Below are 25,620 nucleotides of genomic sequence, written 5' to 3' on the forward strand. Positions count from 1 at the left end.
TCATGTGGGTATTCAATTAAAGGTATCCAATTACGAAAAGTTCAAACTGGATACCTGTAATTGGACAACCACGTGATTGCGCACCAATTATGTGACAAATAGACGTGCAGAGAACCAATCACGAACAAGAAATTTGTTATAGATACAATCAATTCTGTAATCAAATGATGACCACAAAATGCATCAATTGTGAAGTTGGAGTCCAATATTAATCTCTTTTAACACAAACATGATGACAGACAACTGGACAACACAAAGTCCAGCTACAAATAAACCATAACCATAAGACAATCCAAGAAGAAAATGCCAAAAAGCTGAACAAAAGTTTAGCTTCTTGGGGAATAAAAGTAGACAGTCAAATTGTCTTGGAGATCCATGAAAGGACCACATTCAAGATCAACTTGAAGACAGTGAACATGAACATACACCAACAACGTGTATCATGAATAACACTTAAACTGTCCAACTAATGCTCAAATAGGGCCTACTAACAACCAATCATATTCAACAATTTTGTCATGGTCATGATTAACATCAAAAAGATATGTTTGCAAATGGACTGAGCTGCTTTATTAAACCCAAAGCAAGGCGCCTGGGTCCTATTTGTACAACCCTAGTCCTCAATTTGTTGTTGTAATTCGCTTTTGTTCAAGGACAGTTCATGCTAATTGTGGTCAGTGTTGTCAGTGGGGGATCAAACGAAAAGAGCCAATGAGAGTTTGGCCCATGAGCAGGGTCACCTTTGGGTCACACATGTGAGATAGAGCAGCAAAAACAAGTCAGTGACAACACTTGTTGTAATAAGTTATCTGTTGATAGATGATTTGAGTGGACAGGCACTGTATTTCAGTAGCTTACCTCAGCATGACTTTCACAGAAAGGAGAGAAACTGCCACTAAAATTACTACAATTACTACAATATTACACAGACCTCCCCTCCTGAATAAGAAATCAACCACACACTAGAGCCTTGTGCAACTACGGTTACATGTGAAAAATAGCTTTATTCTATATATGAAATAAAAATTACAATTCTTGCATGCATGTATAAATTATCTAAGATGAGTCAGTGTATATAAACGGTGCTGGCACTTTGGGTTGAGAAAATGTTTTCCAACAATCTGATGGTCAAGGATTCTTTAGTTTTGTTGAGATAGGAAGTTATAAGAGTTTATGTTCAGTCCAAAATGCCAGTCATACATGGTCATATATAAGTCAAAAAAAGTAAAGCCATAAAAGTGATGATGTGAGATCCTTGGATGAGCAACATATATACTAACAGCCTGACAGATGGGGTATCCTAAGCTGATGAATGTGATCAGTGATTAACTAGTTGAATTCTTGCTGAGATATCTTCTGCAGGTTTTGACACTGTTCTCCCATTCAATACGTACACGTCATGGAGCGGCCTGAAAAGTGTAACATCAAAAATATTTGAAAAAAATAGTGTCAACCAATGGTAATTTTACACTAAGCCCAACTTACAGCACTGTAAACCATCGCCACTTCTTGTTATTTAAAAATATTAATTAGTGCATTTCAATTTATCAATCCACTGTCAATTAATTTTGTATGGATAAGGAGCTCAATTAGTAACTAACAATCCATCATACTATTAATAGTTCTAATTTTATTGTTTTTGAGTGGTAATATTATTTGAAGGTCTGGTTATTTATTTAATTTTGGGGAGATCACCACTAGGGTCTTTGGGATCTAATAGAGGCATGAATAGTTGTTTTGTAATTTACCCTCAGGGAGGCATAACTTAATTTTAGTGGGAGGGGGTTACTTCCAAAATCTATGGTACATATATATCAAAAACAAAAAGATAACAATAAATGAATGATTCATTGAGAGAGACCTGTCACCAGGGTCTGTTTCAACAAGTCCTATTCTTTTCACCACACCCATTCCATCGCTGATGCGACCAAATATTGTATGTTTACCTGCAAGAAATTGATGTACAAACTTGTATAAAATATTTTTATCCTATACAGACTTACATTCACTGAGGATCTGACATAAGAGAAGAACTGAAAAGAGCATTGATTACAAATCCAAGCTCACTGCAGATGAATTCAACTTCAATGTGGACTAGGTGACCTGAGAACTACCTTTAAGTCAATGAAGGAGCAAGACAGTTGTACATGTTGGTACAGCTCTACATGTGCATCGTAAAAACCCAAACCTAAAATATTTTTGAGTTTCAAAGAATTGCCTTCAGTAACCTTATTCCTCCTTTATCAGATGGTTATGTAATTCAAAAGCAGCACGGCCAAGTGTTCAAAGCAAGTGGTTCATAAGGTCTCCACTCCGGATCAGCTAGTACTACAGCTGCAGCTGGTATCTTTCTTGTTGCTGACTTTGTATCTTTCCTTGTCTGCCAAACACTTACCATCAAGCCACTGTGTTGGAGCCAGTGTAACAAAGAACTGGCTGCCGTTTGTGTTTGGACCGCTAAAAAAAGTAAACAAAATAACAATACAATCGTGTATTCAAAATCTACCTTCTGTAGAGAGAAATAATTATTGTAAGACTTAATAAACCTACCTATACATTGTATATTATCCTAAGTGCTGTAATTTGGCAAACCTTAAACTTTATAAAATTGTGTACATATAACATGGTACAATGTCTTAAAATAGTCTCATTAAAATGTATTTGATTCTCTATAGTCACTGATAAAAATAATTAATTTCAGGAGTTTCATTAACATTTTCAACAGGAAGGCAATTGGTTTTCACAGACAGGCAATTAAACTTCTTTTCATTGTGAACTGAACTTCTCTATGAGGAACAATTTCCTCCAGATGGTCAAACCAGGTAGGAAAAATATTGGCCTCACAGCCGGTCAATTTGCTCGATGCCCAGCCCTTAATAACACCCCTATATTTTGATTTATTAATAACTTAGTAATAAAAGAATATTGTTGCCATGGTTACCTATTTGCCATTGAAAGGATTCCAGCTCCAGTATGTTTTAAGTCTCTTGTAATTTCATCTTCAAATGCAGGTCTGTGTATTGAGTAGCAAGTTTAACATTTAGGACTCTACTAAAAGATTGCTCATCTGACCGTGCATCTCCAACCAAGCAAGAATGAACTATAAGAAGGATCTGGTTGCTCCTGAATAGCACAAATATGATTGATCATGCAGTATATTTTGCCTGACTACAGGTAGTTAATCAGAAATAAAACAAGGGAGCTTTTGCTCACAGTATTTGCCTTATAGGCAGCCATTACAAAGTGACTGATATTGTTTCTTTATGTGTTTGTGGCTAACAGATACTTAATGTACAACTTTACAAATATTTCATGATACATAAAGTATTGATAATATACTATGTACAATATTTTAAAAAACCCACATGATATCATGCAATATTCATCACATGCAGTAACATGTATTTAAAGCCACTTTTTACTGCTTATGATGAACTTGTAAGGTGCATGGGGAATTTAAGAGACCAAACTAACCCATAAATAGATGCTCCTCCTCGACCAGTTCCCGTGGGATCTCCAGTTTGAATCATAAAATCCTACAAAGTGACAAATATTTAATTCACCCAATAAATAAACTAATACTAAATAAATACCGGAACACATTAAATTATTTCAAACAGGATTTTAGAATATGGGAACTGAACAACAGATTTTAATAAATGTGCATGCATACAGGCAAACTTTCAAAGGCTTGTGACTGGCCAAGTTTTCTTTCAGAATTTGACCAATAAGCAATAATTACATGGTTTCCCATTTATAGCACAAGACAAAGAGCACACTAGTAGTTCACTGTCACAAGATGATACATGTGACCATTATGCACTCTCATTATCTAGTAAAACATCATGATTGTGACGCATGTACCATGCTTAAAGAAAACTTGCCATTTCTTGAATGTTCAACATACCTTTATGATTCTGTGAAACTTGCAGTTATTGTAATATCCTCTTTGTGCCTAACAACAAATTCATAGCAGGTTATGGCAATCTCAATTTAGCAAAGATAATAATTATGCTGTCAAACACTTTATATGGGGTACAGCAACCATAACAGTATAAACATATCTGTAGTTTCTAAAACTGAGTTCCATTTAGTTTGTCTGTTGTTTTTAGGGCAATCACACTAGACAGTATTCAATGCCAAATACACGTAGAAACTTGAAAAAAAACCACTGTTAGTAACAGTAAGTTGTGGATCACAATCTTATTTCATGTTCTGGTGCTTTGTAGGGAATAGAAAAGAAATATGTGCTAGGATACATAAATGTAACACAAATGCACAGCTATTGTATGGCACATCTTTAAGCACTGAAATTAATTATACTGATATATGTATGCATCTTGCATGAGTGTGGCAAAGGGGAGAGGAGAGTTGTAAACATGTTTCACACACCACTTTCAACAAAGCTTGTGTGTCACATGAATTAATATAATGCTTTTAGCTCTTGTTAATTGTATAAATTGATGAATCACTGAAATACATTGTTTGTCATTCAATTAAATTTCACGCATCCCACACTAACTTTTGCCCTCAATGAGCACACACAAACCCTTTGCTACCCTCTTGTAGTAGGCAAGATGGGTGTAGATGCTCCAACTTCAACAGCTTTAATTAGGAAATAGAAAACATGTACTGTGTTTATATTGAGTTAAAGAAACACAAATGGAAGTTTGGGGAAAAAAGAAATGCTGTGAGAACGAGCCGACAACCCTGTGTTTCCACAGCTTTTTTGAGTTAAGGAAGCATCAAGCTAAGGAAACATCAAGAACTCACCAATTCTGTAAAATTTCTACACGTCTTAGGAGCATGTTTCCAGTATAGTTCACACACAATTTCACCCTGGATAACAAGGCAAGATACATAAAAACATATTCTTGTTAGTATTAGGTTAAAAATCATGTACATTGCTCGAGCACTTTCCTCAGTTTGTGGTCTTAAATCTGATTCTATCTACAAATGTAACTTTATCAACTTTCAGACTCTTCTAATCATTGATAACCTTCACGAGCTTTCAGATTCACGCACAGTCGGAAGGACGGAAAAAAAAATTCTTGGACAATCTTGTTGTCAAATAAGTCTTAAAACAGTCTCATTCTTGCTTACTTGTAGCTTTTTACTGCTAATAAGCTTTACAAATGTATGTCACATTCACGTCACGTGTCGAATATGGGATGTGATCGATTGCACATAACAGAAAGTTTACGGGTAAATTTTAAGCATTGAGAAGGAAATATGCCCAACGATAATTACTGAAACAAAAATTTTTCCCAAATATTTGTTGTAAAGCACCAGTTATCGCCTGTAGGCCAACTTACCATTGACGTTTCCAAACAGATTGAAGCAGGTTCAGCCGCCATTTTGAAATGCTGGTGGATTGAAAAGATTTCTGGGTAAAAGGTACCTATTACGGATTTGCTCTCAAGTTCCCAAGAAAAATGGTCCTAATAAGCCAATCAGAATCAAGAATGCGATGTTTTCTCTCGTGCCTCGAGATTCCCTAACAACGACACGCGAGACAAGTTATGTTGAGTCCTTCAGCAGGGAAGATGACATATTAACTCCAGCTTGGTCGTTCTGATGGTTTTTCCACGCCGTGGAAAGTGTACGTTCACGAGACGGGATCTGCTGGCGTTTAATCGCTAAGTTTTCGAGGAGAGTGGTCGTTTGGAGCGTTGGGAAAAATCCCCGCAGCTCGGCAGTTTAGAATATAATAATGCCGATCGCGGAAGATCGTTTAGAACAACTACAAGTTCTAAAGTTACTGCAGTCTGTTCGAAACGAAGATGTGGAACAAATAGAGAAGCTGACGACTCATGGAGTCCCTTACTTAATCAATTACTCAGGTGAGGTTTACAAGAAGAAGTTGCTATTAAACACTTGTATATACATGAAATGGTTAGTGTGTAGCTGTTTGTCGACTACAGTTATCGGTCTCCAGCCTTGCGCGCGGCGATAAATTTGCTGATTACACATGGCGCGAAATTTAATAAACGCTGGCTAATTTTGCCGAGAATAACATAAATGTCAGCTTGTTAAAACAGACTTTCATTGGAGTTGTAAGCGTAGCTGTTAGTGTTATTTTTTATGGATAGCAAAGAGCTAAACGTACATGTAAGCTAATTTATCGCTATTTCACATGGGAGCGGGATCGTAGAGGACACTTTGCATTCTTCGTGATTTTGATTATTCCCAAAAAGTTTCTGTCTACATTCACACCCTGTTCGCGCTCTTTACATTCATTGTAAAACAGCGCAAATCTTTTTGTATATACATAACACTTGTCTTCGATTGTGGACAAAGAAATAATAACAAAACAGCTCTACACGATCATCGCACGCAGATCAGAGGTCAAATCATTGAAATTTTATCGTTTATAGGTAGCGAATTTCTATTGTTTTTATGTTTTTTTTCTTGAAAATATTAAATCGGTGAGTGATTAACTGTCATCGAGGACTGAACGAAATGCCAAGTTAATGAGAGGTATTCTCCTGAGGATTTGAATACAACGGAGATGAATCTAGTGTCATTAGTTCTATGCAAACTAAGTTGTCAGACAATTAAGCTTTTATGGGAAATCAATGATATGATCAGGACATTTATTAATCTCAAATTTCAATTTAATCATGTCCGTTTTGAAGAACTTAATTTAATGTATGTTGACATCTTCTATGCAGTTTATGTCAACCCTAGTTGTGTTTAATATACATTGTAATAATTATGGCAAACACATCTAGGGGTGGTGACCAGTTTACTTAACAAATAAAGAAGCCTAAGCTGTGTATTACACTGTGATAAAACACAACAGGCATTTGAGAACACAAGGGAAATGTAGAATACATGAGCTGCAGGCGAATGTTCGCTTCATTTCTTGAGTGTTCTCAAATGTCCAGAGTGTTTTATTACTACAGTGTAATACATGGTTTAGGCTTCTTCATTTGCTTTATTATAGATCTTACATGCCACAAGTAGAAACAACAAAGCACACAGATCGACAAACTGATACAATTTAATACCACTATTTAAAAGTGCTGCATGCCTCGCCTTCAAAACTTTCTGCTGCTTTGCAGAGAACTCCATCTCAAATTTCTTCAAAGAGAATGTTTTTCGCCATCTCTAACAAAAATGGTAACTAGAGGTAATGTGGCAAAAAACAATAAAACCCGCTTTTTCTATGTGATAATCTGATAAAACATGGGTTTTTGACCAATCAGAGTGTACATAGGGTCCTATCTATATTACAATAGCCAATATAAGTACATACTCACAGTTTGTGACAGACTAAATACACATGGTTTTATGGAAAATACTGTTTTGATACCCCTTTCATGGAAGGCTTTTCTGTTTGAACTCTCCACAATTTATGCACCCCACTAGAAAATTCCAATTTAGCCACATGCCACAAAACCACGTAGTCAAAAAACATGCAACACATGTGGGCTAGTCTACCTAGTAAGAGACTCTTAGTGCATGTAGAGATATAGAAATCAATGAATCATGCTAAAAAGAGTTCAAATGCATTTGTATACATTACATCAAGTCGAGTGATACAGTTACATATACAAGTGAATATATGAAAAATCATGTCTCCTTTAAGTTGCATATATTGACTTGTAATTGGCATACTTTGGTCATCCAAGATGTTGGTTCAGTTGTGTCTGTTGTATAGTTGCACCTGTAAGTTTGGGGTCAGAAATTTAGTATTGTCAATATTTACTTTGGAGTGACTCTGTTTTGGGGATTTGCTTAAAACATACAATGTAGTTTTAACGTTGTTTTGGGGGGTCTATTTTTTTAACTTTATGGTAAAATAAAATTTTGTTTGCTGTTGATGCTTTTGTTTGGAATGTAGAACCTGAAAATGGGGAGACAGGACTTCATCTGGCTGCATGCAAGAACAATGAGAAGATGATATCTTTTCTGCTAGATCTTGGTGCAAGTCCAAACATGGTGGACTTGAAAGGTCGTAGCCCTGCCATGAGAGCAGCAGAGTTTGGTCATACGCAGGCCTTGACTCTCCTAGCTGAGGCAGATACAGACTTGTCATGTAAGGAAAGTAGACAATAGATTTTAAGTGCACAGCTTTGCTGAAAAATTGTTACTTGGTTCTCACTTTTACGACAAAAACACATTTTAAAAATGTTGTGGGACTTTTTTATCTTTGAAGATATACTCAGTCAGTTAATTTTTAACAAACAATATGCATCCACTTCTTTTTGCTTCTAGTAAGAGACAATGAAGGAAAGGGAATCCTGTTTTACTGTATCCAACCAACCAAACGTCATCTAGAATGTCTGCAAATTGCACTAAAGCATGGAGCTGATGTTAATTATGTGGTATGTTACATTTTACTTACCCTGGTCCCAGAGGTTTTTCTTGATTTTTCTTCTTTTCGCAAAGCGGCAAACATGAGTCATGAAGTGGCAAGAAAGAAAAACCTCTGGTTACCTCAGACTTGGATCTCACTTTCATGCAGACGCCAGCTGTCAAATGCATCAAATTGATAATTACAAAAGGGACCAATGGCAACTTAGCAATCACGTGCTTATCAGTCGCTAATGGTTTCCACTCGGGTGGTGGAGAGTGGTATCACTTGACCTACTTGGCCAGGGTCAATGCACGTGTTTGTAAGAATTAATGTTTTCATCTGCAACAGTCGCAAAGGTTCTGTCTTGTTAAACATTACTATGGAGCATGTTTCTGCACTTACTCGTTTTGTAAGAAGGACTCGGGACTTCCGAATAGAAAGGCATAAGCTTCTTGTCTTGCTGCTCAAACTGAACACTGAAATGCCACGGTTTCGCAGTTCATGGATATGAGAGTCCACGAGAGACTTAGAGGACACACAACCAAAATTGTGGCAAGATGAGGGTATGAATAACCTGACAGGTACAGGTATTTGCAGACATCAGGGAGCAACTGAAATATAATTGAGTTTCCATGTCCAGTGAGCAGTAGGGCGAACAACACAGCCTTGCCATTTATGACTGCGAGCAAGGCTTTCTTTTGATGTTTGGTGAGACTTTCAATCTCTGAAAAACGCTCCTCAAGTACCGAAGTCAAAATTTCTTCGAAGACACTGTCAGAAACATAATCCATGTCGAACACAGGGGAATCTTGGACGTGTATAAACTGAGAACTGAAGTATTTTGCAAACAAATTCCTTCCCTGTTAGAGAGGCAAAATTTACCTCAAGAAGTGCAGTGACAGATATCCCCACTGTCCCCTCGGTATTACCAATCAAGCGAACCAATCTGAGCCCGAGGGTCAGTTCCTGACCCTGGCGTCTGCATGAAAGTGAGATTCAAGTCCAAAGTAGCTAGAGGTTTTTCTTTCTCGCCGCTTCGCAACTCGTGTTTTCACCGCTTCGCGGCTCTCTCGCAGCTCTCTCATGCGGAGAAAAATCAAGAAAAACCTCTGGGACCAGGGTGCATTTTACTAACAGTACATGTACTTTCACTGTTCTCACTGAGAGTACAGTGCACCTCCTAATAGCAATCTTAATTGGATTATGTAGATCTGCCAAATTAAATTTACATACCTGTACATATTTGTATTTTTACATTTTCTGTTGCTGTTAACTACCTTGTCTTGCTTGTTTAAAACATCTGTCAAAATAAAACCATTTTGATCTGTTTTTCTTTGCCAGAGCAAGGATGGCCAACCTTTACTGTTAGTAGCTGCTGAGGCTGGACTTGACAACATTGTGGCAGCTCTTCTTATTGCTGGTGCAGACCCCAATGGAGTTCACGCGGTACATTATATAACAATAATAATAAAATTACTCACATGCCTCATCAAGTAGTGCAGTCAACTACTAGGTAACCTTTCTTGAAAAGAAAGTAGTTTTTTGGTCCAGAGTTTAGTGAATTAGTCTTCTTCCCTAACTGGATGACTGTATGTTTTTCTTTGGTAGAATACTGGCCAGACAGCTCTTCATGCGGCATCAGCTGCTGGAAGTGTGGCTTGTGTCAGAGAAATCTTGGAGGCTGGAGCTGACTGTGATGCTCTGGACAGTGAAAATTACCACTCAGCGCACAGGTCAGGCATGAAACAAATAGTACAGAACACAATGGATATTAGTTGTTGACATGATTAACATGTCAACATCCATCAACAAGCACCACAATCAAATCCCCATTGTCTTAGCCTCTTGAACAGAGTCATTCTTTTCCCTTGTCACGTACTTCTCTCCAATGAGGGAAGAGTGTGTGGTGAGCTAAAGGATACATGTATCTGTGTAGGAAGCTAACATTTACTTATATTATATAGATTTGATGATAGCTGTTAGTCAAAATTTTTTTGCATTTTCCTTAGTTCCATTGATTGTGCTGTTATGGCGCCTTTGATTCCCAGAATGGGAATCGGCTTACCTTTCTTTTCATGTACAATTTTTGTCTGACTTTTGAATGCAGGGCTGCTTTCAATGGCCACTTTGATGTGATTAGAGTGCTGGCAGCTTATGGTGCTGATCTTGGTAAAGTTGCTTCGGATGGAAACACTCCTCTGCATTATGCTGCCCAGCAGGGATTTGGACCTATATGCAAATTTCTTTCACAGAGAGGTCAGTATCTTGTATTTTTGTAGATACACTGTACACAGTACAAAGGAACAAAAGGTATTTAACAATGTGCTCACATCATGCATGTATTTCTATTTCTGTCTAATTAAACTAAATGGGTTCTCTTTATACAGTGTGTGACCAAAAGTAGTAATTTATTATTTATTGTCCTGAAGTGTTTTAAAATTTATTTATTTTTGCATAGGTTGTCCGTCAATGTTAAAGAACAAAGAAGGGAAAACACCCAGATTGTTGGCAAAGGATCATGAACATAAAGATGCTCTGAAAGAATGCCGCAAAGCTGAAAAACAGTCGGCGAAACTGGCTAAAGGTGCAAGTAGAACTGGGGAACCATATGCCATAAGAGTAAGTCTCTACGGTCAAACTTCTCTTTGACGGCCACTTTTACATATGCATACATATATTGATACATTTATATATGCTAAAATATTACACCCCTACCTCCCCATAATGGCCACTTCTCTTCAACAGCCACTTTCCTTTGTTTCTAAGGTGGCTGTTGTGGAGAGGTTCAATTAAATACTCACTAGTTTAAATGGGTCATGCGCTAGATGATAGAAAGAACTTGGATATATGCAGAAATTCTATATAATTTTTTTATTTCTAGACCCAATCTTGTCATCCCTCTGTAACGTTACATTTTTCAATAAACCCCCCTCCCTCTTTAGAGGATAAATGAAAGGGAAACTTTTACAATGTAGTGGTCATAGTTTATCTGTTAGTGTTTTCAAATATTATGCTGTACACTGTAGATTAAAATCTGTTTCTCAGCATGGGATTTCTGTAAATTCTGAATTTTGTAAACCCAATTATTATTTTGTTATTACACTTGTATTTATAAACAGCTTTATGACTGGATTCAAGAACATGAAGAGAAAGTGCTGAATATTTGTCATCAGTTTGACCCAGAGGAAGAGGATGGAAGGAGAAAAGGAAAAATTACCAAGGACAACTTTGTAATGTGTTTGCAGACAATAAGTAAGTCTTCAGGAGAAAACCCACTAAAAATGTTCAAATAAATGTACCACATGTACTGTACATACTTTATTTTAAGATTTCTATTGAATTTTTTTGACGCAACATTTCAAGAAACTTTAATATTTTATTTCATCACAGAAACCAGACAACATTAAAAGTTTATTAAATTCTGCAAAAACCAAATTCAGTGAATGAATAACAATGAATGTTGCGAGCTTGGCTTAATTAATAAAAGCCAAATCCTTCTGCACAAATATGAGCATTGCTTGTAAAAAATTGAAGTTTTAGATTAAACTTAGTCAATGGATCTTTTGGACCTCTCACTTCAGTTTTACACGTACCATCAACTTGATGCCAAATACATTTTGTGGCTTACACTTCAAAACACAATTAATAAACAGTGCCCAATTTCTAAGAATTGAGCCTCACCAGGATCACTATTTTCCAAAATCACAAAGTTGAGCTGTCACAATAATTTTGCATAGTAACAAGTTCCAAGTAGCTTAATTTTTTTAGAGTAAATTATTATGGGTTAATGTTATTTGCTAATGTCTGTTCTCATGCTGTCACATTTTGTCTGCAGATTGCCCGTTAGAAGTAGAAGATTTAAATAAATTAGCACAGATGCACGACCCCAACAAAGAAGATGCTGTAGATTATTCATTGTTTATTACGTGTAAAAAGTTCATCAGTAAGGTAAAATGCTATAGGAAATGTCCATAGTAAATTACAGAGTTAATTCATTGGTTATTTAGGAGCACAGGACTATCGTAGCAAGTCCATGTTAAAATGGATTTCTTAGCTTTTAAGTTTCATATTAAGCTGCAGGGTTAATTTTGGTAATAGAATGGTGGATGCATTTCTTCAATTATTCGACAATTCACTTTATTTTTGTGATTTTTTTCCCATTAACATGTATTTGTTAATACAAGGAAGATTACGAGTATTGTCAATCAACGTTTTCTTGTATCAATCATTCTCAAGACTGAGGTCGTTAATGCTAATGGCAAAGTTGTTATTTACAAGTTGAGTTTGAAATGGATTGCACCCCAGTATGTTTGATGCATCAAAACTTCGATTGACAGTACTTTTAATCTCCCTTGTCAAATGCTTTAACGAGCAACTTATTGTCCAATTTGTTAAAACAAATTAAAAAAGTCCTTTGCCTTTCATGAAAAGACCTGTTACAGACTGGCTAAATTTCCTACATGTATGTGTTAACCGTGACTTTCGGTTAGTAAATACCTCAAGCCGTGTATTGGCTTTTTTGCATATCCATGTACATATAAGTTCTAGGTAAATGGAGAGTTAAACAGGACTAAGAAAGATCCACATTTGTTTAAAGCTCCTAATTCTCGAATGTTTTACGTTAATTTTGCATTCCTATAGTAACATTTTCACAGCTGTAATGATCTTATCTACGATCTACGATCTTTGTACAATACAGAACAATAGATAGATGTCTCTTCATCTAAGTTTAACATTGTTCCTTTTTTTTTCTTTTTTACTTCTGTTGCAGCAATTTATGGTTGTTCTTGGAAAGGTAAATATTATTGGTCAATCCTCATTGCTTTAATTTTTTTAAAAAACCACTGATCTTACAGTGCTTTCAATAGGAATTGAAGTATGTGGACACCCAGCGCTGCCGCACACGCACACAAACATTGAAGATGTTTTTACTAATCGTTCCTTATTGAATTTCGTGGAAAAAGAAGAAGAAAGGTGGAAAGAAAGGAAAGAAGAAAAAGGTAATAAAACTTGTATTTGCATCAGACCATGTGAAGATGCACGCTGGTTTTTGTTTGTTAATAATTCAGTTACAGAAGGGTAGATTTGATAAGAAATAAAAACATGTATGGCCATGTGGGCTACCTAGCTAAAAAAAGAGTGAAAAAATGATTAATGCCCAACACCTGTCTTGTGCAAGCTATTCTATCAGAGGCTTTTCAAACAAATAACCTTCTTGGTTTTATTTTCAGGGCAAAACAAAAATACCAATTCCAATTTGTACAGCACCCGATGGCCCTCGCACAAGACACGGAGGCCCTCCGGCGGACTTCGTAGAAAGATATGTGGTAAGTGCTAGGATTTTGTTCAGTCTGCACTCCAGTTAGTGTAGTCTTTTTTCAATGTAACTTGATGCTTATTGTACCTGTCCACTAACTCGCACATTCACGAATTGAATACAGCCTATCATTTGGTACATTGTAATAGTTTTCCACCTTGATGGAAAGGCTGCAAATGTCTGAAAAATGTTTTTTGGGGGGAAAGCAACGTTTACAGTAGACATTGAGTTTCCTCTGTTGAAGATTATAAAACATCCCCACATTTGTATGCTTAAGATTAATCTTGAGGAACTTAAATAGTGCGTGGCTGTTATCCATTCACTATTTCTCTTGTTTTTGATTCATTTTGTAGCACTTCACAGATAACACCAGATTTGATCGTGACCACCCACCTTCTCATCCCATACAAGATGACTCGTCCTGGTATCTTAATTTCCCAGGTTAGTTTCCACTGATCATTTCGTCGTAACAGCTGGAAATGATCGGAAATGATCTTATAAGGTAGAATTCCGTCTTTGAGCATTGCTCGACAACAGTGACGTATCCCAAAAGCAATAAGCTCACGAGGCAAGCTTCGGAGCGCTCGCTCTATTCTGATTAGCCATTAAGATCGCCAACTGTTCGGGTTTTTGACGACAAGTTTCCGAAACTATCGTTTAACTTGACGTGTCGTACATGTCAATTTAAGGCATAACTTAAAGCAACAAATGAATTTTTAAGGGTGCGTTTCTTCGGGAAAATCCAAAATTAGATTCTTAAATCCGATAACTAAACAGATTAATTTACGATCACTCGGATCATGTTGCGTAGGAACCGAAGAATGCTTGCCCAAAGTGGATTCTTCTGAGTGATCGTGGATTAATCTGCTTAATAAAGAAACGCAAAATCCGTTTTCGGATTTAAAAAGCTAATCTTGGATTTTCCCAAAGAAACACACCCCCAAGTCATTAAATTGATATTTATTCTCTTGAAATCCCTTGAAATGTCTTATGTGCTGATACAGGATTGACATTTAACTGTGTTTTTCTCAGATATAACTTACATGAACATTAGCGATGCCGCCAAAGTAGGAGACTTAGAGACATTAAAATCATCTTTCGCCCGAGGAATATCGCCAGACCAACGAGACAAATATTACAAGACACCGCTGATGTCGGCGTGTGCGCATGGAAACATTGATGTAGCTATATACTTGTTACAGATTGGGTAAGTGAACTATCATGCAAAACTGTAATGATATTTTGAATGCAAGCGCTGTGCAGCTCAACGCACAACAGCCACCCACCTGATGGCAGTTAGTTGGTACGGAACTCTCTCGTCCGCCATACGATTGGCGCGAATCGTATGGCCCCTAAAATATAACAACACGCAATAACATATGCATTAAGGCGTTTCTTAAAACGTCCGTTTACAGCATGTTTCAGTAATTATTCACTTCCATTGGAAATGAAACTAAGGCACGCTAATGCGCTATATATGCTGTTCAATGTTAGTTGCAATCATTCCCTGAAGGAGTCTCAGCTAGAGACGAAACGCGTCGGAACAAATAAACGAAAAGTTACAACAACAAGAAGTCGTTTGTGCTGCTCACTAGTCGCCGTTAAAAAAAAAAGTAGAATTCTCATTATGTTTCAGTCTTTATCATTATAATGACTCTGTCGTTAGGGTCGACATCAATGCACGAGATAATTTCAAGTGGACTCCACTCCATCACGCTTGTCACTCGGGCCAGGAGGATCTTGTTCAGCTTCTGCTTGAAAACGGCGCAGAAATGGATGCACAGACCATCAATGGAGGAACACCTCTGATGAGAGCTATTGAGAGCTCAAGAGAGGCTGTGGTTGAGCTGCTTATTTCCAAAGGGTGTGTTTGGTAGTACTACTTCAGTAAATAGTTTTGTTGTAACTTGTAACTTGATAACGATTTACATTTGGGACGTTTTTGAACGGCTTGGGCAGAATATTGATGTAACTACGCGTGACACACAAGAAGGTGATTACATGTGAACTGAGTAGCATGCACGAGACAATTTTTACATGCGAGGCGTGTTGTTCACGCGAGACGAGAGGTAAACATGATGTGAATGTACGTGTGACAACTGTAATACTGTACGAAAACAATTACTCACAATCCTACAACATTTTATTTCACCTAAACGACGCAACCCAACCAACATTCCACTATTTACCCTTTGTAGAGCGAAAGTTCAGCTAGAAAACAAGAAAGGGCACACTGCACTGGATGTTGCCAAGGCATATGCTGATCCTCGAGTTGTAGCTATTGTACAGAAACGATGGGACGAGATACCGCCACCCGTGGATAAGAAAAAACGTATGTATTAGTAGGATTGTCAATAACAGAATAGTTCTTACGGTTTTAAGGGGAAAATTAACCCATTTCGTTTGTGAATTCGGTTCCATCAGCTTGAAACTTCTGGCCCCGGCTGTTCGAAGGCTGGACAATGCTATACCGTGGATAATTGCTATCCAGTGGATAGCTGGTTTGTTTTGTTAACACTTATCCGCTGGACATATAGTGTCGTCTAGCTTTCGAACAACTGTGGCCAGTTTTATAACCTAATTTGCAATTGCGTTTCTTCCCTTAGATGTCAGTGTGATACATAACTGGTACTTTCACAAAAAATTAAAAGCGTTTCGTCGTCGGAAATGCAAACTTAGTCCAAAAAAACCCGTCAAGAATTTTTCTGCCATGAACGTGACCTCGAATAAAACAAAGCGACAACAACTCAAGTGTACGTTATTATGTTAGAGCTTGATAAAATGCTTCATTTCTTCCTTTCTTTCTGAGCTAATGCGAGGTTGCGACAATTAAATGAGCTGTTTATGCCTGCTCTCAAATGCAATTTTCAGTATAAAACGTAGTTAAGCTCTAGTCTGTTGCTTCCTACAATTTCGCTGCAAAAAAACCAGCGCTCTTTGTGACTGAACGTTAAGTAACAATCCTCAAGTGTGAAAATATGTTCGTTTTCATTTTCTCTTATACTTAACACTGCATTCTCCTTTGTTCTAATCCTATTGTGTTCTTTCTTTCTTTCTTTCTTTTAAGGCTTCTTTCTCACCTTTCCACAAAACTCAACGCACTTTCGACGGACTAAATCCACGGGTAGCTCAGATGAAGAGTCTTGCCGTGCACCTAGTCCCATTTCTTCTTCTCTCTCTATGTACCTTAACTATTGGGGCCTTTATTCAACTCCTACGGCGTTTTGGTTTGACTATCTCTATGGAAGAGATAGTCTCGAGAGCGGCGTATATACTGAAGAAGTGTTGCAGAAGTGAACAATACCTACTGCAGACGATATCGCATAGCATCAAGAGATTAATAGCATATGTCCATTATAGAAACAAACGCTTCTGTGACGTACAAAATATATATCATATATCATATATAGGCATCATATATAGGTATCATAGGCATCATATATATGTTGTCACGTATATATGATGCCATTCTTGGTTTAATTATTAATGTGCCAATCAGCGAACTATAGACTATTTTCTCTACTTCGATTCTTGTCTCCTGCTTGCTTTAATACATTGACACTGTTCTAATCGCGTAAGTAGATAATAGCTCTCCCTTAACGATCATCGGGGCTTCTTATAGCATACAAACTTTCTGTAATTTAAAAGCTGAATTGAAAAGAAATAGCTATACACTTCTTATGGACTCCATGCCTACTAGAGTCTGTTTCTTTTACAAACTTTACTCTCTGGCATAATTCTGAGGTCACTGTGCAATTTCAGTCATTATTGAGTTGACATTGAACTGACACCCGCCGAATTTGCTACTCAACACTTCCACAAACGTTTCCTGTTAGTACTGGTCCTCGCTTCAGAGCAGAACATTTTGCGTGAGGGGATGACTTCCTCATATTTGTCTTGCAAGAAGATCGACCGTTGTTTCCCTTTGTGCTTGGATGTCTCTTACTTATTATAGATAGACAGGCCTTAGCTTTTTCTCACGTCTTGCGAAAGGGAATTGAGGTACCCTGTAGCCTGTGTACAGTCCCTCCTTCCCCTCAAAAATATCAGGGAGAGAGATTTTTTGGAGGGGAAGGGGCGGCTGTACACAGGCTAATACCTGGAGAGCGGACTTGTAAGTTTATTTAGTTAGGAGAGATGTAACGATTCTTTGTTCTTGGTAAAATAGTGAAAGAAGTCCGTTTTACTCTCTTGTGTTTGAGTTGATTGTTTGGTGAAACAGTTAAGGGAGCTGAAGACAGTCAAGATGCCGTCCCACTCACTGGCGTATCTAGGGGAGGGACCCGGAGTTCCGCCGCTCCCTGCCCCCTTCCCCTTTAATGACGAAGATGAGAAAATTATGTCGGCCACCATCTTGATTTAACGCCCGATGGGTCGGGAAAATTTGGTGGGCCCACCTTATTAAGAGGTCTGGATCCTCCACTGCTACTGGTGCCCGAAATCGCTACTTGCTTTTTCTGTTTCCTTGCATTGGTATTTAAATATGCAAATGCGATCGTTACCTGTAAAAAGTGATGTAATTTAAGGGGTTTGTTTCTCTAAATATCAAGTCGTGTCGCTGTGCTGCTATCATCCGCTTTGCTTTGTCGTCTGGTGCTCTCGCTGCTGTGCTTGTAACAAATGTCGCCCTTTTCCTTGCCTCTTGTATGAAATCAAAGTTCACTGCCAGTTAGCTAAGGTGCAAATTATTGTATCCGTGTAACGAACTCGACGCCAAGCAAGATATTTAGGAAGACGACAGGCCAATGTGGATGAAGCGCACAAGACACTCCAAGACGCCCCGGTGATGACACATGTGCATCTTGTCTCACCAGGAAAGTTTGCACCTCGACCCAAGTCTAAAGCGCAGTCCAATGACGGAGAAGGGCTTGGTAACGACGGTGACGACGGCCCTGGTAACGAGGACGATGAAGGTGGTGATGATGATGAGTAGGACTGGATACGGGAGTTCAAGAAAGCAAATGAGTTTTCCGGATTGTGATGGAAAAAAAGAAAGAAAAAAATTCGTTTAACAATAATATTTGTCAAGAGAATATCAGATTACGCTTCTTTAATTGTTCAAACTGTATTAGAGAGCAAGTTTTTTGGGAATTACGTCTTTGTTGGTACCGCTTTGAGTATTTGAGTGAAGTTGAATGTGGCAACTTTTCACTTTATCAGCGTCCTGTTCTAAACGGCCGGGAGATTGTTACGTGAAATATTAAAACAAGTAAGATTCAAGGAAAGTAAGAAAGTGCCGCGACCAGCATTAATTCAAATTCTTGTATTGGTAGGATAGTTGCGGTCAATAAGAAAAGTTCGATTTTGCGCGATGTTTCCATGTTTGCTCAGGTAAAGAAGATTCATTGTAAGTTGTGAAATGTTAAAAATGCACCCTTGAAATAAAAATGCACTGAATTAAAAGTGTTTTGAGTTGATCGTTCCATAATTCAACTATTTGTGTTGTACATAAATAAATGATAACTGACTTCAGAAAGTAATCAGTTGGTTAAGCAGACAATAGATTGAGGGCCTCTTTACACGAGCCCGGGTTGAATCATCGCAGAGAGTGCTGAAATAAACACATTAACCGAACCCGAGCTGTCAGTCTCCAGTAGCATGTGTACCGACCAAAAATCTGAAAACATGGGCTAGAAAGGTGACAAACAAAAACCCTACAAAGTCTAGTAAAACGAAATAGTGGGAGACCGTGATGTGCAAACCAAAAAAGACGAAAAACGAAACAAACATGGTTATCTGAGTGAAAGTACTAACCCCGGTTTGCCTTTGGCCCATAGTCGGGTCAACACGAATCTCGACAAGGGCTACCCGGTAAGAGGGGCTGACTCGGCTTGACCAATTTTTTCATGCAAACGCTAAAAGCATTTGACTGCCAAAGGGTTACCCTTCCCGATAATTAGAAAATCCCCAGCTCGTGTGAAGAGGTCCTGAATCAGGGCATGTCAGTTCAACGGGTTGTGTTATAGCGGAGCGCCGATGATGGTTTGGGTTGTTCCGAGTGTTCTCCTTTCCCTGGGGTTCACTAACTCTGAACGATTTTCACGACTCGACAGAGAAGCAAGCCCATGTAAATTATGGTAGCTTTAATGTGTTACGGTGAGGGAGTATTGTACATTCTCGATTCAGCAGACGTCCCCTCCCGTAACACGAGGTACACATATTAACCCCAAAAACGCGAAACTAAATCACGCAGCACTTGTCTCTTATAACGTAACGCTTGTCTCTTGTAACGCAACAATGGAGTTGCGTGATTACCTAGTCACCAAGGGAACTAGGACTTTCGCCAAGATTTGTAAGTTTCATGGCAGAGCTGCGCGATTTATAAATTGCAGACGTCAACTCTGGTGAAACATGTTGCATTCCTACCTCTCTAGATGCGTTCGCTGTCTTTGAAACTCTGTTGTTGTGGTATTCATACGCATTACTCCTGACAGCCGCTAGATAACCATGTCAATTCTCCTAACCCATTTCCATCCATTTCCATTAGTGATAGCTCTGAGAATTTATTGTTTCATCAATGCGACAGCCTCTGCAAAACAGCCTGTAAAGCCAGATATGCTCTACAATCTTTTCCCTTGTAAACCAGGTGGAGGGAGCCCGCGCAAGAAAGGTCCAAAGTCAGCGGCTCCTTCTAAGACACACATGCCCAGTGTTAAGACAGCACAGCAAGATGAGGTGAGTTGATAGTAAACTGTGGCAAACTCCACCTGTTGAAGTGTTTTCCTTTTTCTTTAGAAACTTAAAATCAGAGAAGTGTCCTGCATGCTTTTGTGTCTTAGTCAACCAGTTTTCCAGGTTTCGTTAAATTTGCTTTTTGCATGTTTTCAGTTAATATCGTTAACTTCAGGATTTCTTGACGCTCGTGATTTGATTTAGTCTGTCCACAGACGTTTATATTTTTTCGCTTCGAGTTATTCTTCGAGCGTGCGGGAGATGTATTTGTCTTCCCCAGCCCCACCCCCTTGTGTTTTAGCGCGTGTATCCCACGCGCCGGGTTAATATTTCGCTACGCTTGCAATCTCGATGAACTGGAGACAACATAGAGTGTCCATGGACAGACTAGCTTTGATTACTCAGATTGCTTGACATCTTTGCTGTGATAAACTCACGTTACGTGCCGTTGCCTTCATTTCCTTTTGAATCTCTTTGTCGCCAGCCTCCATCCTCAGCTCCGTTACCCGGTGTTGCGGTTGTGCGCAAGTCATCAGTGTTGCGAGCGGCCTCGGCACTAGGAATCATTAATGAGAAACCTCAGCCGATCATGTACACGCCTCGAAGAGCCTGGATATCACAACCAACCACGGTGAGGAAAACTTGTAACCTTCTCACAGTAAAGACCTTTTTTCAGCAGTTATGTTGTTCATGTCGCAGCAAATGCATAAAAAAAGAAATAAAACTGAAACCAAACTTGGCGTACCAAGGATTGAAGGTTCTTTTTCAATCTTATAACATTTTCTCTATACATAATAGACCACTTCCGAATTGCCTCTTGCCTCATCGTCAAAACGAGTCTTCGTGCAAAACCATTCAAAAGAAAATGTCTTCCGCCTGCATGTTCATTTCCATACAAATCAAACTCATGTTTCATACGAAAGGTTTTGCCCGAGGACTTGTTTTGAAACAAAGGCACAAGGTAACTCAGCAAATAGCCTATTGTACGACCCGAGGAATTCCAGGTTACAGATTTCAAGTTTCTATACTTGTCAAGTTCGTAGTGGCTTCAGGTTTTTTCGGTGTCACTAAGAGCAAAACGTAGTGTGGTCCCAGGTTCAGAATTGATTTTGTAGTCGTGTTTATGTTAAATATTGTTTTCTCTTGAATTAATTTCTTCTTGCACCTCTTGGTTGTTGTTGTTTGTTTGTTACTGTTGTTTTTTCTATGAATCAGTAAATTGCCTTAAAACTTACGAATCTTTCCTTTTGTTTCATTTTCTTTGTACTGCAGGAAGATCTTTTGCGCGGAAGAGAAATACGGAGAATGCGATATGGTACTGATATCGACTTCGCAGATTACAAGCCTTCTTTTCAGAAACACATCACAGTTAAAGCCGAGGCCATGGAAGCGGAGGACAACTAGAGAAAGCCATTCACAAGTCACTGGCGCTTGATCCACGCTTCTGTAGCCATTTGATTGGTAGATTGGCAGCTCAGTGGTTTTATCTCTGGGAACCAGTGAACAGGAATCATCCGTCACGCGGGTCGTGTTGTGTGACAGTCACCTTACTCCACTGATTCCTAGTGATTTTAGTTTTTGATAGTAGCTAAGAAAAAAGTTACTCGTGCATAGTTGCTGGCCAACTTTTGATTTATCGATTAGATACGAGTTGACTCGCTAAATATGCGACTCATTTCCTTGGCCCATGGTGTTTATATTACTTCGCCGAAGTCTTTTTATAACTTAATTACCCGAACGATTTTAATTAACTTTTAACTGTATTTCGCTGGAGATGTAAACTTTTAAATTGCAGGGTTGTTAAAATAGCTGTTAAAATTTGTAAATGAAAATATATTTTATGTTTAAGTTTCTCTATTTTGTTGAGGACTGTCTAAAATATGCACTTTTTATGCATTTCCTTAAGAATGTTAAAGAATGAAAAAGTGTTTGGGAAAGGGAGATGAGATATTTACCAAAGTAAAGAACATTGTGTATATAAAATAATTATTTAGTTAGATTTTAAAAATGTTGACTGGCCAATGATAGTTTGTTTTCAGTTTTTAGTTGGAAGTTACTGGCTTTAGACGGCTCATTTACAGTGAAGACACTCGAGCCGTGAACACTTGATATTTGTTTGGACATTTTTTAGTGACCAAATAATGCGGGCTCGTCCTTTTGACAAGAGTATTTAGTGTTTTTACACTTAAAATGCTAACACTATACGGGATTACAAGAGCCTTTATTCCATAGTCGTTAAAAAGAATGCCCCAAAAATGTCAAGTATTCACGGTTCGAGTGTCCTCACTATACGGTAATACACTAATTTTTTTCTTTTTGACAATGTGTAACTTACGCTGAATTTGTAGCTAACGCCCACGTTTGATGAGGTCATCTTTTTTATTATCCCTTTTATACCAATTCGAGTTCTAGGTTATTTTAATTTTTTTATCAATTACATCAAGTTCGATTAAAATAATTCAATTGTTGAAAATAGTTTTTACAGTATTTCGTTTTGCATGACCACAAAGGGCCAAGACAATAAAAAGAAATTTATTTACCTGTGTTAGTTTGTGATTTGGAAGCGATCTCTTAAACCCAGAATTCGTAACATGACATATAAAGCTTCGAGGAATTCATAAACTTGATCAAGCGGGATGGAGGCGCGGTGGCCGCACGGTTCGTGCGTCGACTCCAGATCGAGAGGTCCGGGTTACTCTCAGTGGATCTCTCCACCCAGGCGTATAAATGGCTACATGTACCGTCGAATTTAATGCTGTAGGGGACGCTGTGATGGAGTGGCATCCCATCCAGGGGGGAGTAGAAATATTCCCAGTCCATAAGCGCCGGCCTGATGGGCCACTTGGCTCGTACGCGTGATGCAGACTTCACTTTATTACCTTTACCAAGTGAGAGCCTGATGCTACAAAACCAGCTTGACAATAGTTCCAGAATAGATTCTAACACAAAACAATTCAATAAAAAAAATGTTTTGAAAAACCCAAGAAATATTTCCCGTTTTTCGCAAGCGTGAAACTTCCTTCCCTTCATAAAGCAGGAACTTAAAATAGGAAACGCCAGCACGTAATTTTCTGAGCTCTTTAAGAACATAGACTATAAGACTCCCTTGCAATGTCGTGAAGAGTACAAAAACGTAATAGCAAAATTCACTCGCTGCTCAGACCTTCCGACTCGCACTACCTCCCCCTCCCCATACCCTGACTATCCACTCAAGTCTGAGTGTTTTGGTCGTTGCTCTCAAGAGCTATCGCTCGAAACGTTAACATTCAAAAAACCAGTCATGTTTTGATCAAATTAAATGTCTTCAGTTGCCTTTTAATTTGAAGTGGTCTCGTTAGATAACAGATCTCTCTCTTGACCCTTTTGACTTTTGCCTCCTTTTCTCTATCTTTCAATTACTGCACTCGTTAGAAGATCTTTGACCTAAAGTGCTCATATCATCAAGGCCCATCAAAGCTACAGATTTCCCCTTATCTCACCCTAGCCGGAGGCTGTCCGGGACACTGTCATTTCACTGTGTTGATTGTGCCGCCATTTCCTGTCTACTTTCGAATGATCCCGCACCATCACTCTTGAAGATTTTATGGTTGTTTTATCACTTTTATGACTTAAGTCTCTGAAAGAACTTGCTTTAAACATAAAAGATTCCTTTTCTTTTTCTTCCGACTCTCTTTTCCTTCTGAGTATGAGTATACGTGAGTGAGCATACGCCTAGTCAGCTCCCATTCAGAATTGCGCGCTTTTCCCAGTCCGTGATCGTAGCATGTTTTTCTTAACATTTTCCGTCGTGTAATAAATCTCTTATTAACCGCGCTGTTCCAGACCGTACTGAAAAAATATCGCCTCCTCCCCGGTCTTTTTTGCGCTTGTCTCTTGGAACGCAACAATGGAGTTGCGTGATTACCCGGTCACCAAGGAAACTAAGACTTTCGCCAAGATTAAGATACTTACAAAGTATCTTAACTTTTCCAAGCGCAGAAAAGATGTATCTAATGGCCCTAAAATCATGAAACTAACATCAAAGTTTAAGGAAATAAGAAAAGTGTTCCCACCTTACAAATAGATTTTTTGGCTTTAAGCAGTCACGTGACCTAATTTGCATATTTTCGACATGCCAAATTGACACTAACTGATAACTTTTTGACAACTTTTTGACCTGGCAAAGTTTCATGCCGCTACAACTGAAGGTTCAAAAGATACACTACCGCCAAATTGACACTAACTGATAACTTTTTGACAACTTTTTGACCTGGCAAAGTTTCATGCCGCTACAACTGAAGCTTCAAAAGATACACTACCGCCAAATTGACACTAACTGATAACTTTTTGACAACTTTTTGACCTGGCAAAGTTTCATGCCGCTACAACTGAAGCTTCAAAAGAAACACTACCCCCTTACTTTTCGGCTGTATAAGCTGCATAAACGTGACGAAACAACGTGAATTTCCAACAAATTTATTTTCTTTGTTAAAGCTAAAGACAGTTTGTTTGACTTAAAGAAATATTAGAAGCAAAGGATTCAATTCTTGGTTTTCAGTGACGTGCACGTCACGCAAGTAAAAAAAAACAGTCATCAACCTTTCAATAGATAAAGACAAGAAAATGAGATATTGTAGAAGAGTAATAAATAAACAACATCCCAAAGTCTCAGGGCTGTGCGATATCCCGTACTCGAGTTATTCGGCAAAATGTACCACTCAAAATCATGTTGGTGTCCCTCTGAGCGGCACCAACATGGTGGCCGGAAACGAGGGAAACTATCTGGAATTTACTTTGGTTATCTCAAAGGTTTTCTTCTCTCTGTTGAGCTTGTACACATTCACAAAGACGCTTCTATACTGACATGTTGGCTTTTCAGACCTCAGCATTAAACACACGGTGAATCGATCGAATTTATGTACGTGACATGCTTGTGAGCAGCCACCTTTATGTCACGCACTGAAAAATCTAAAATTTAAACTGCTCCAGTTTCAAAACAAAGCACGCTACCGAGTGAAAACATGCACGCAGACACATTTCTAAATTGTCTTCTTACGTGATGAAGACAAAAATGCAAGTCTGTTTACTTTTGAATTTATTTTATGTCATCTGTATAGCTGTCGTCGGTCTTGTAGTATCGTGATGAAAGTTGCTTATTCATCTCCCTCCTAGTGGCCGTTTTCATGATCGTAGTTTTGGTTGTACAGTTTCACTCAGGTACATAAGTTCTTATAATTGTACAAAGCAGCGCGCTCGAAATGGCACAACGGTAAGGCCTAGGCCTTCTAATCAAAGAGCTCCGCCAAAATACAGATACAGTCGAACCTCCCGTAAGCGACCACTCAAA

The 25,620-nt window shown here is 38.4% G+C and overlaps 3 protein-coding genes across 5 annotated transcripts in view; 1 reads left to right on the forward strand and 2 right to left on the reverse strand.

Annotated features, from left to right (window-relative positions):
* Window positions 1-984: 984 nt before the first annotated feature.
* Window positions 985-5,486, reverse strand: LOC145487099 (uncharacterized). Its single transcript, XM_081465821.1, has 8 exons — window positions 5,316-5,486; window positions 4,774-4,839; window positions 3,908-3,955; window positions 3,475-3,536; window positions 2,942-3,013; window positions 2,396-2,457; window positions 1,862-1,946; window positions 985-1,409 (listed from the first exon to the last, which is right to left on the reverse strand). The coding sequence occupies exons 1-8, from the start codon at window positions 5,355-5,357 to the stop codon at window positions 1,319-1,321; spliced, it is 528 nt and encodes a 175-aa protein (XP_081321947.1). The 5' UTR covers window positions 5,358-5,486; the 3' UTR covers window positions 985-1,318.
* A 137-nt stretch (window positions 5,487-5,623) lies between these two features.
* On the forward strand, window positions 5,624-22,833 carry LOC145487084 (ankyrin repeat and EF-hand domain-containing protein 1-like). Of its 2 annotated transcripts, XM_081465809.1 has the most exons (19): window positions 5,624-5,843; window positions 7,850-8,044; window positions 8,224-8,333; window positions 9,647-9,751; window positions 9,914-10,038; window positions 10,413-10,561; window positions 10,764-10,924; window positions 11,425-11,557; window positions 12,141-12,253; window positions 13,077-13,099; window positions 13,263-13,305; window positions 13,537-13,632; window positions 13,976-14,063; window positions 14,655-14,829; window positions 15,289-15,486; window positions 15,821-15,954; window positions 20,209-20,297; window positions 20,779-20,925; window positions 21,567-22,833. In XM_081465809.1, exons 1-19 carry the CDS (start codon window positions 5,714-5,716, stop codon window positions 21,696-21,698), a joined length of 2,346 nt encoding a protein of 781 aa, XP_081321935.1. In that variant the 5' UTR covers window positions 5,624-5,713; the 3' UTR covers window positions 21,699-22,833. The 2 variants fall into 2 exon arrangements, with proteins under 2 accessions (XP_081321935.1, XP_081321941.1); XM_081465815.1 differs by lacking the exons at window positions 20,209-20,297; window positions 20,779-20,925; window positions 21,567-22,833 and adding an exon at window positions 18,437-19,025.
* A 1,887-nt stretch (window positions 22,834-24,720) lies between these two features.
* Window positions 24,721-25,620, reverse strand: part of LOC145487109 (NLR family CARD domain-containing protein 4-like) — a 13,057-nt gene continuing 12,157 nt past the window's right edge. For both annotated transcript variants that reach the window (XM_081465830.1, XM_081465838.1), the window contains exon 5: window positions 24,721-25,620. This exon is cut by the window's right edge and continues 3,404 nt beyond it. The gene's annotated coding sequence lies outside the window, so the exon portion shown is untranslated.

The sequence above is a fragment of the Orbicella franksi genome, chromosome 1 (assembly GCF_964199315.1).
Source record: "Orbicella franksi chromosome 1, jaOrbFran1.1, whole genome shotgun sequence".
In the NCBI taxonomy this organism is placed as follows: Eukaryota; Metazoa; Cnidaria; class Anthozoa; order Scleractinia; family Merulinidae; genus Orbicella; species Orbicella franksi.

Excerpts from the sequence above, each read along its gene's own strand:
- LOC145487099 (XM_081465821.1), bottom strand. The coding sequence starts at position 5,357 with ATGGCGGCTGAACCTGCTTCAATCTGTTTGGAAACGTCAATG. Across the intron at positions 4,840-5,315 it reads TCTGTTTGGAAACGTCAATG|GGTGAAATTGTGTGTGAACT; the intron begins GTAAGTTGGCCT and ends CTTGTTATCCAG. Across the intron at positions 1,410-1,861 it reads GAAACAGACCCTGGTGACAG|GCCGCTCCATGACGTGTACG; the intron begins GTCTCTCTCAAT and ends TACACTTTTCAG.
- LOC145487084 (XM_081465809.1), top strand. The coding sequence starts at position 5,714 with ATGCCGATCGCGGAAGATCGTTTAGAACAACTACAAGTTCTAAAGTTA. Across the intron at positions 8,334-9,646 it reads GAGCTGATGTTAATTATGTG|AGCAAGGATGGCCAACCTTT; the intron begins GTATGTTACATT and ends TTTCTTTGCCAG. Across the intron at positions 9,752-9,913 it reads ACCCCAATGGAGTTCACGCG|AATACTGGCCAGACAGCTCT; the intron begins GTACATTATATA and ends TTTCTTTGGTAG.